General features: G+C 34.5%; 1 protein-coding gene across 1 annotated transcript; it reads right to left on the reverse strand.

Moving 5' to 3' along the window:
- Nucleotides 1-2,435: 2,435 nt before the first annotated feature.
- On the reverse strand, nucleotides 2,436-4,120 carry LOC145102215 (uncharacterized). Its single transcript, XM_079039588.1, has 3 exons — nucleotides 3,965-4,120; nucleotides 3,697-3,778; nucleotides 2,436-3,484 (listed from the first exon to the last, which is right to left on the reverse strand). The coding sequence occupies exons 1-3, from the start codon at nucleotides 3,977-3,979 to the stop codon at nucleotides 2,652-2,654; spliced, it is 930 nt and encodes a 309-aa protein (XP_078895714.1). The 5' UTR covers nucleotides 3,980-4,120; the 3' UTR covers nucleotides 2,436-2,651.
- Between the last annotated feature and the right edge of the window lie 7,557 nt (nucleotides 4,121-11,677).

Consider the following 11,677-nt stretch of genomic DNA (forward strand, 5'->3'; position numbering starts at 1 on the left):
CTGTTTTTGTACCTGAGAATCGATTTTTGCACCTCAAGCCAACAAGAAGCACCTCGTTTTTTGCACTTGGGAAGGGAAGTTGTCGATTGTCAATCAAAACAGAAAAAGAACAGAAGCAGAAGAAGTCGCTGATGGGAGGTTGGGAGCGGACGTAAGCGAAACGATGTCTCCTCGTTTTTTTTTCTTTTTGATTCAACCAATTGGAGTATTGGACCCAACTTGGCAAATAGATAATTGTTTTATTTGGACTATTTTCTCTATTCTTTTTTTTTCTTTGGGCTAATATTAATTGGATTAAAATATAAATGTGTTTGGGCTACTAATTATTTGGGTTTAATTGATACAATAGACTGACATGTTTTTTTACGTAGTTGCCATTTTCTTAGTAGCTGCTGTTTTTTTTTTACGTAGTGACACAATAGGTAAAAAGAATTGAAAAAAATTCTACTGCGTGTGGAAAAACAAGTGTTCAATGGCGGATCTACTATGGTGTCAACAGTGGCACCGGCAACACCTACTACGGACCGACAACACCTACTACAGAATCCTCTGTCCGCCCCTACAAGTGTTGCCGGTGCAACACCGTGCACTACTTCAAAACCGGCCTTGGTTTTGGCTTATATTTTATAAAGTTGTATCGCTTGTTTATATAATTTAACTGTTTAAACGTACATAATAATTGATTTGAACACTACAAACAATGTTATGATAAAGATATATAGTAACGATTCCTATATTTTACGAAAAAGCAATGAAGATGGGAATCTGTCGTCAGTGTCGTGCATGCATTTGCCTAATAAAGCCAAACCGTTGAAAAAGCTTCTCCTTTCTTAGATCATGTTTTTTGACTTTCCTTGTGCAAACCGCTTTCAAACCCATCTCGATCTGATTACCCATTGCAAAAATATTTTTTCTGTGTCTATTCACTATCTATATGTTATACAATTTGGATTAAATAATATGGTTTAGATATATAGATTTTTGGATTAATTTGAGTCGATTTTAGAGCTCAAATAGGTCTTGAGTACTAAAATAACACTCGAATATTACCAAAATATGGAATAACTATTTCAAGTTTTCTTGAATAATTTATAAACTATGAGAGTTCTATTTTTCATTATATTAGAAGGTTTGATCCAAATAAAAAGCATTAAACCCTTCGTATTTTTATGGATTTAAGTTTTACAATTCAAACTTGTTAACGGTAAAAACATATATTTTGATATTTCTTGGAATATCCAGATTCTAGAAAATCAAATTTTATGAACCGATTCAACAAAAAATACATATTAATAACGAAAATCATTTGGAATTTATTTAATCAGATGCTGCTGATCCATTTAAAACAAACACCCTAAATATAACCTTATATTCTTGGAAATATGGGATGTATACGTATTCAATTTCATATAAAAATCTAAAAGAAAAAAAATATATATATATTATCATGTTATATTGTTATTTAATGAGCTAAAATATATAATGTATATGGTGGGCGCGCTTTGTAATCAAAAAAGTTGATTGAAGTTAAATGAAAACCTTATTTTCCACTTCTACATAAATCCGTGAGGGTCCCCAACATAACAACACATATGCGATTCTCAACTAACTGAAAGTAACGATTGTAGTTATGGTTCTAGACCCATTATTAACATAACTAGAAATCCGGTAAAAGAAATTCTCAAATTAACTTCAAAAATAATGATATTAGCAATCTCAAAACATATTTGTTGAGGAAAATCATCACACATGCCTCAAGCACTCTAGGCGGAGAATCTGGTTGTAAACATATTTTGGATTCCAATTAAATTTCCTAGATCAACATTAGCTCAGTCTAAGCTGTCTTATCTACATCTATTCTCTCTCTCTCTCTTCTTAATTCATCTCTTGTATATACTGTGATTGTCCAGCGTCCTGCTGGCTTCTTTTAATGAATGGTTTATCTTTGCCGTTTAAAAAAAAAACAGACATCGATATCAGTTTCTACTATATTATTATTGATTTAATAATATACGGATATTCATCGATATGGGTTTCTATTATATTATTTTGATTCAATAATATGATTTGATATCAAGAATACCCTAACAAACAAAAGGCAATAAATACCCAAGTTGAATTTAACAAAACCCTAACAAAAGGCAATACCCCAATTGTTGAAAACCAGTTTTGTAATGTAGGGTCATTCCAACTGGATGCTGTCCCACTTGTTCATGAATCCATGTCATTGGTCCTGTTTCTCTCGTTAATCATACAAGTTGGTGATGGATTCATATCATTGGTCCTGTTTCCCTCGTTAATCATACAAGTTGGTGACTTTTGGAGTCTAATGCAATTCACCAATCTCTTTCTCGATTCTTCTTCGCTAATAAAGCCATTTTTTACAAATAAAATTTATTTCATTTCTATCATGTCTTTCTCAATACAAAAAGAAAGAAAAAAGAAAAAATAAAAATAAAATAACGTCTTTACGATGTACACAAAGATTCATTACTTGCCATCTTTTTAAGATTTCTCACATGGAAGATTATCTAAAACTTACTTATTCATCGTGTCTTGATTATCTTTATCGGGATTATTTATTTCACCTTGAAATTGACCGCCACCCACCACCTACCATCCACCATCCACCACCTCACCCGCCACCATTTTCACATTATCGAACAACCTTCACCTTCCTCTTCGCCTCCATAATCATTACTCGAATAATGACTCCTGTTCCCATTATACCCATTATTATACCCTCCATGGTCGTATCCAAACCCACCGTAACTAGGCGGCGGCGGTGGTGGTGCTATTGGCATCCCGTAGCCATGCTGAAACGGAGCACCACCGTAACCTTGATCGTAATACTGCCCGTATCCCACCATAGGTGGGTAAGCTGATTGTGGGTACATCTGTGGATAGCCGTGCACTGGTTCATACACCATCTTCGCAACCTCCGGGTTCGGAGCAAAATCTACTTTCTTCGGAGCTTCTTGTTTTGGCTTCTCCGCCTCTTTAGGTTTCCCCTCCGGTGGCTTCCCTGCATCCTTCGGTTTAGCCTCCGGTGGCTTCCCAGCATCCTTCGGTTTCGCCTCCGGTGGCTTCCCTGCGTCCTTAGGTTTGGCCTCCGGTGGCTTTCCTGCATCCTTTGGCTTGTCAGCGGCTTTGGGTTTCTCCTGTTGATCCTTTGGCTTGTCAGCAGCTTTGGGTTTCTCGGCTTCCTTGGGTTTTCCGGCAGGCTTGTCGGCAGCTGGTTTGGCATCTTTTGGTTTGTCAGCCGGTGGCTTCGCCTTCTCAGCCTCTTTTGGCTTATCGGCGACGGCGGCGGGTTTAGCTTTTTCCGGTTCTTTAGGCTTTTCCGACTTCTCGACGATTTCTATGCTCTGAATCGCACCTCCACCTTTGTAACAAAGCTTGTCTCGAATAGCTTCGGGGCTACAACACACCACGATTAATTTGACCTTGTTCTTGTCCACATCAAAGACCTGGTCCCTTATTTCTAATAATTAGTCAAGAAAAAAATAATGAAAAGTTAATTTAATTATATATACATCTACCATGAATCATGAATATATAATCATACATCGAATTGATTTAGAATTTTAGATTCTAAGGATTCGATACTTTTATAAAGATAGACAAAAGCGGAATTCAATTACTAAAAGATAGATTTATGTAAAACGGAAAGTAAAAGATGAAGAAAAAACTCACGGGGGATTTTACAGATAACCTTCTTCACTTTCTTGTAGCAGCCGGAGCATTTGAGATCGACATTCAGCACCATTTCTGTCACCTGTTTCGTTATATCAAACAGATTTAATCGACATGAGTTCTTGAGTATATTAGCTCATTTCAATTCTTAAAATGCTTATTTAGCAGGAAGATTTTCTCATGAGAAGCTAGATTGAAAAGATAAAAAACAACAATGGCTTCGGAATGCAGATGAAACTTAATTGATAATCTGAGAGGGAATGAGTACCTTCTCAGGCGCCATGGCAGCGAAGGAAGAATCGATCCGTGAGAGAGATGATGAGACACAGAATGAGGTGTGTCAGTGAGACTTTGGATTAAAAAGAGGAAAGGGAGCGGAGAAGTGGTGACGTCATTATTACTATTAATTCTATCACAACTTCTATCAAAACCAAATTAAATTTTCTTTTTAACAAGTAAATGCAATTATTCTTATTATGATTATTATGTATGTATATTTAATTTCATATATAAATGTTATAGCGATAAAGAGATAAGAACTAAAATGTATTCGATAAAACTAGTTGTAAGGTTATACTGTTGTTTTTTTTTTGTATGAGGGTTCGAAAAAAACAATTGAAAATTTTTTTAAACATAAAATTAATAAATCAGCTTATATAAAACACACAATTGATTTAAAAAAAGAGTAATTAAATCAATTTGCAAAAGTAGAAAATAGTTTTTGTTAAGAAGTAGATTTTGGTTTTAAAGATTTTTATTTTAGTTCAAAGCCAAAAATCAACTATTTTCCTTTTCAGTTTTTTTAAAAGCTAAAAAATAAAAACTTTTAAAAATTGTCTGCCAAATATGACCATAATATATCTCAAAGTACAAAATATCAAACATTTTTATTAATATTCATAATTTGATAATGTACCAATCAATCAAAGATGCACATAATAACGTATATATATTGTTTATGTTTATTTTATGCAATAATCTGTAAAACGACACAAGAAACCGAACTTTCAAAAGGTTAGGAGAGTTATAATAACTTAATCAATATATATATATATATATATATATATATATATATATATATATATATATATATATATATATATATATATATATATATAATGAAATATTTTTTGTGTTTGGACTTTGGATCGAATACAAGAATGTTAAAAATTCTATATTTTTGAATGTTTAAATTCAAAGAATAAGATGATGATGATGATGAAGGTTTTGAATAAATAATTGAAATGAGAAGTAGGAGTTGTAAAGTAGGAAATAAATGGTGTGTATTACAAGGGGCTTTGCCTCGGATCCCAAGCTCCACATGGGACTCTCCTATCCCCACCGACAATATCATTTCCTTACGTTATTTGGAAAATATTATATAATTATTCATGCATTAATTCATTCAATACTTAAATTAAGCACTCACTCAACTATTAGTAATATCAACCATATCAAATTCACTTTTTTTCTCAACAAAACTATTTTTGTGCATTTATGCACATATTTTCTTTTAAAGCTGGATATGTATTTTTGTTTTACATTCATGTCTTATTTACCAAAAAGCTTATAGTCCAGTAGTATCAGGTATTATCTTCTTTTCTTAAGGTCAATGATTCAAGTCCCGTAGTATATATAGATGGAATAAATTAGTATTTATTTGTTGTTTAAAAGAAAAAAAAAAAGAAATCCATGTCTCATTTTTCTAGCTTTTTTAGAGTAAATTACATTAATGGTCCCTATGGTTTGGGGTAATTTGCACACTTGTTCTATTTTTTTTAACTCGGAAGGTCTTTATTATTTGTTTTTGTAACGCGTTTGGTCCCTATTGTTTGTTTTTGTTACGCGTTTGGTCCCCGTCTTACCTAAAAAGACTATTATTTAAATAGGAAAAAATAATGGGGTAGGTAAGATAAGGTGATGAGGTGGGGTTGGGGGTATGTTTATTTAAATAAATTAACAAATGAAGGGAAAAATAGTTTTTTTAGGTAAGACAGAGACCAAACATGTAACAAAAACAAACAGTAGAGACTTTCCAAGTTAAAAAATAAGTTATGGACCAAACGCGCAAATTACCGTAAACCATAGGGACCATTCGTGTAATTTACCCCTTTTTTATTTTTTATTTTAAACATTTCTTTACTTTTATTTTGAAACTAAATGATAACATACAAGCAACAAGAAGAAGACCACCTTAAAACTCTGAGGATGTGTGTTTTATGCCTTATTTTATGTGGAATGGTTTTTAAAGGAAGTATTTGGTAACATCTGAATGACGTTGATTAATTCAAAGGCATGAATGAATTTGGTTTTAGATGGAAAATAGTGTTTGGTTATGTTGTTGAATGCATGTATCATATGGATGAGAAAATTTTCAAAAATGAATGATAACAATGCACAACATAAAATCCGGAAAATACATCAAAGATGATACTATTCTCACAACAAGATTATTACAAACTGATCAATGTTATGCCAAACTGTAATGTCATGTTTTCAGATTTAATAATAATAATATTAATAATAATGCCAAACTGTGAAAGCAACTCACAAATCACTGAATCGCTGTGCTAATCACACTCAAACACAAACAATAAATGAAATGGGAATTAGGCATGACACTTGCATACGGTCAAAGCCCAAACACTTGGAAGACTTTGTGACTAATTTACCACCATCACTCGACAACTCCACTCCCATCCCCACTTCAGGTTCTTCAGCGTCGGCCAACAATCTGGTATATCCTCTTTCCCATTTTATATCCTATAATAAGTTTTTCAAAAACACATTAGGCATTCTTAGCAGCTATTACTTTAAGCAACGAACCTAAGGATTTCTCTGAAGCAATGAAAGATCCAAGATAGATAGATGCAATGAAAAAGGAAATATTAGCGCTTGAAGCAAATGGAACTTGGTCCTTAATGAAACTCCTAACAGGAAAGAAAGCCATTGGCTCAAAATGGATTTATAAAATAAAATATAAACCGAATGGAGACATAGAGAGGTTTAAAGGCTGATTAGTAGCAAAAGGATACACTTAAATAGAAGGTATCGATTTCCATGAAACTTTTTCTCCGGTAGCAAAACTTGTGACTGTTAGATCTGCCTTGGTGGTTGCTGTAAAGAAAGGATGGGAAGTACACCAGATGGACGTAAATAACACGTTCTTGCATGGTGATCTAGAAGAAGATGTTTATATGAATGTGCCTCAAGTTTTTTGTGAGAAAAATGAAACTTGGGTGTGTAAATTGCATAAATCTATCTATGGCTTGCACCAAGCTTTAAGGGATTGGTACCAAAAGTTTACAAAAACTCTTATCGAGATTGGTTTTCAACAAAGCAATGCTGATCATTCCATGTTCGTATTCAAGATGAGCTCTGTACATGTAGTTGCACTCATTTATGTTGATGATATCCTATTGATGTGAAATGATATCAGTAAAATCAATGAAGTGGAAAATCACTTGCAAAGTCGGTTTAGTATTAAAGATTTGGGTCCCCTCAAATACTTCCTTGGCATTGAAGATGCTCAATCCAAGGAAGGTTTCGTAATTAGTCAAAGAAAATACACGTTGGATATTCTTGAGTATTGTGGTGTTTTAGCAAGCAAGCCTAGCAATTTTCCAATGGAACAAAATGTTAAATTGAGAAAAGATGGTGAAAGTCCAACAGTTGATGCTTCTCGTTACAGAAGATTTGTGGGACGTTTACTTTATCTCACGATTACCCGTCCTGACATAACGTTTGTAGTAAACCAGTTAAGTCGGTTCTTGAGAAACCCTAGAAAACCGCATATGGATGTTGCTCATAGGGTGCTTCGATATTTGAAAGCCACGTCAAGACAAGGTTTATACCTTCCTTCATCAGGTTCTTTAGATCTCATGGCTTATTGTGACGCTAGTTGGTTAAGTTGTCCCACCACTAGAAGATCATGCACAAGATATTTTATTAATCTTGGGGGAGCACCAGTTTTGTGGAGGACGAAAAAGCAAACAATGGTGTCAAGATATTTAGCAGAAGCGGAATATAGGTCGATGGCAAGCACTATATGTGAAGTTATGTGCCTCAGATTGCTTCTTCAAGATTTGGATGTTGTACAAGCTGGTCCTACCCCTCTTATATGTGACAATGAAGCTGGTAGACACATCACTGCCAATATTGTCTATCATGATCAGACAAAACATGTTGAAATGGATTGTTATTTTGTGCGAAAAAGAATAAAGAGTGGGGAGATAAAAACTTTTGCTATTCGATCAGAGTTTCAAACTGCAAATATTTTTACTAAAGCTCTTGGTGTAGATTGGTTCATGTTTCTACGTGGCAAGTTGGGTGTTCGAGATTTACACACACCAACTTGAGAGGGAGTACTAAAATTATGGATCGTAATTATCCTTATCTTCATTTATTGATTATATTTATCTTTGATTTGGTCTTATCCTTATTTAAGAAGTTATCTTATTTCTAAGTTTTTAGAATTATGTTATAATCCTTATTTATAAATACCTCTCTGTATTCTTTTTTGATCGATAATAAGAAGATATATTTTCTCCTTTCTCCAAATTTATTAAACAACAACAACAATAATAATAATAATAATAATAATAATAATAATAATAATAATAATAATATTTATTTTGATAATGTTCACTTGGAATAATAGGTTGTAAATTTTAGAATTTTAAAATATAAATTCTAGTTATAAAAGAGATTTAATAAGTAGGAAAGAATAATTAAATTATTTAAATAATAATAATAATAATACAAAATTTCATAAATTGTTCTTTTGCTTTTCAACTTTTTTCTAAAATAGTCTTTATGATTTATTTATTCATTTATTTATTTATTTGCATGGATAGTCTCTTTTGAGCAAACATTGCATGCAAATGGTCTTTATGACTAACTTTGTTAACAGATTTTGTTTAGCGTTTGTGAAATGACGAAAATATCATTTGTTTTTATATTTTATATTTATTTTAATATCTTGTAAATTTGAAATCAAAAAATATGGTCTACCCCACCCTTACTGATATGGTACCCTCCCCCTTTCTTCACTATAAATCTCTCCAACATTTTGAGCCAAAAACGAAATAATGCATCTAATAACATTCATGGAGGTTTCCAAACCAACATGGTATGAACGTGCCCTAGTTTCATAGTTGAAGGCGTCTTCTTCAACACCTACTTTCTAGCATATCTTGCTTCCCCTAAACTAGCACACAAAATCATGGGTTATCTTGAGAAAGAAGTGATTTATTTGTATACTGAGTTCTTGAAAGAGCTTGTTAAAGGAACCATTCAAAACATGAAAGCTACAACTATTGTTATTGAGGCGTCTTCCTGTTGTGTAACATTTGTAATTTGGTATGTTTCCCTTTTAGCCCTTGATGCAACATCCTTACCTTTTTGGTCCCTAGCTAGTATGCGGGACGTACTAGCTCTTTTCTAGATGCATGATTCACCCATGTATACGTATGCATGGCGTACGTGGTGCAAGGGCAAACCTTAATTTTTAGGGTTTGCACAATATTTAAACAACTTATACTACCTTTGGACATTCTATTGTTCAACCTCCATCACTCTCTACCCTAAAAACGAAACCCTAAGTGCTTTTGGTGAGTTTTGATCTTGAAAGGGAGATTTGGTGGTGTTTCTAGTGAAGAAGAAGAAGAACACTTGGTGGTTGCTTGGGAGTAGCTTGGGCTTGTAGATCCAGGGTCATCTTCATCTTAGCAAGTCATTTGAGGTAAAATGCTCCCATCATGATGATTCTTTATGCTAGATCCAACTTAGGGTGTTATTTATGCATTTTTATGTCTTTCGAGCTAAAGTTGAGCTTTTGATCTACTCCAGAAGCCATAGATGTTAGATCTTAGCTCCATTGAGGTCCCTTGTTCATAAAAAAATTCAAACTTTATGTAAGATATTGTTCCATGCAAGTGCCAGATTCTTATCAATCTTATTTTTGAGTTTGGGGACTTATTAAGTCATTCATGGGTGTAAACTTGCCAACTTTATGTGTTAAGTCACCATTTAGGATCAGATCTGGAAGTTTGCCTTATTGGCTTAATCGATTAAGTGCTTTTTGAGTTGGGTTGGTAATCTGGGGAGTACGTTGGTCGTAACCAGCTGGTACGCTGCATGTACTAGCCTCGGAAGGAATACACTAAGCATACGAGCTGAGTACGCTAAGCGTACGAGCTAAGTATGCCCTGTGTACTCAGTAGATTGACTTTTGGTTTGACTTCCTCAGGTCTGGGCCATATTCTGGGCTTTTAGGGTTTGGGCCTTGTTGGGTCATTAGACTTCTGACTCTGGGTCATGGATAGAATATGGATTTTCTTGGGATTAGGTCCATGATGATTTTTGGGCCCAATAGTTGGGCCTTAACTGGCCTTCTGACACCATTTAGGAATTTGGGCCTTTTGAGCAAATGGGTTGGGCCTTGGTTTTTGGCCAAGTAAGAAAAAGGGTAAAATGGTCTTTTAACCTGGATATTGGACAAGTAGCTTAGATTCTTGATTATGGGTTGAGATCCAATTATTAATTGGATATTATTTGATGATGCTAGCGTGAGAATTTTCCAGACCAACAGACCAAGATTTATTTTAGAGATTCAGTAGCTAGAGGTGAGTTTCCTCACTTTTTTAACGGGTCGAAAGCACCAATGCGACCCATGGTTTGTTATGCTTAGGATGCTAGTTATCTGTGTGACTCTTGCATATGTTATGTGTTTATATGTTTATCGGGAAGGGTCCGATGACTATCCTGTATTCTATTTATCTTTATGATTGTTGCATGTGTTATATGATTATATGTATACCGGGTGGGGCCTGATGCCATGTGAGGCCTGATGAATGACAAATATGTTTAGAGTGGGGCTCAATGTCGGGCGGGGACCGATGTCGGACATGGCCAATTATATGGTTGATATGTATGGTATGTGGTATTTTGGGGAAGTCACTAAGCTTTGTGCTTACGATTTTCAGTTTATGTCTCAGGTACTTCTAGTTCGGAGGGGAAGAGCCCAGGATGATTGCAATAGACACACCACATTGTTCTGCATTTTTATATTACTCTGATATATTTGGATGTTGTTGATACACTTTGATTCACCATGGTTTCTATGATATTTGGGAAATGGTTTTATTAATTTAAAAATAGAAATTTTTAGTCTTGATTTTTGGTACGTTACAAGTTGGTATCAAAGCCTTAGTTTGAGGGATTCAGACATATTCTCGGGCGTGTCTGAACTCAAACTGAGGGTTTGGTAGAATTTTTCGAAAATAAATGTTTTATAAAAGGGTTTTCTAATAAAAGAAACAGGATGTGGTGCATGAAACCGACCGAGCTTAAGTTAGTTTTCCCAAAATACCAATACATGTTTTATGATATGCTTTGAATTGTGAATCTGTGAATCGCATGCTAGTTAGGGCCAAGTATCTACTTAGGATTTGCATGATAGAATGCTAGGAGAGATGCCTTTATATGTCTACTGTATGAGCTTGTAGACTTGCATGCTAGTACTGATCAGTCATTGATAGGATGTCCTATTTAGATTATGCTTGATTTAGATTACTCAATGCTCGAATGTTGCTTGCTTTGTGCTTTTTAGGAGTTCTCACTAACTTCAGCTAACTAGTAAGCGAATATGCTAAGTTACATATTACAGAGACTAAATAATTTTAGAAGGTTAGGTTTTAACTCTATTGTGCATCTCTTGTTTGGGTGGTTTTGGCTACTTTAAGTGCGGTCCGACGGGTCATATTAGTAAGGATTACATTGCTACTACTACCACCACCATCCCAGTATCTGATCTGATTTGTTTCCATTGCAATCAGATGGACCACAAAAAGGCCCGTAGTTCGAGTTTAGCAGCAGTATGACCAATGGTAGCACCTGCTCCAGCGACCCTACGGATTATTGATGGCAGCCAAGGCAAGGTGGATACGCCTGTGGTGAGGGGTAGATCTTTTCAGATGAC

Source organism: Lactuca serriola, chromosome 4 (assembly GCF_051521515.1).
Source record: "Lactuca serriola cultivar US96UC23 chromosome 4, Lser_US96UC23_V15, whole genome shotgun sequence".
Classification (NCBI taxonomy): Eukaryota; Viridiplantae; Streptophyta; class Magnoliopsida; order Asterales; family Asteraceae; genus Lactuca; species Lactuca serriola.

Coding starts and splice junctions, on each gene's coding strand:
- LOC145102215 (XM_079039588.1), bottom strand. Junction 3,485..3,696: donor GGTTATCTGTAAAATCCCCC/GTGAGTTTTTTC, acceptor ACTAATTATTAG/AAATAAGGGACCAGGTCTTT.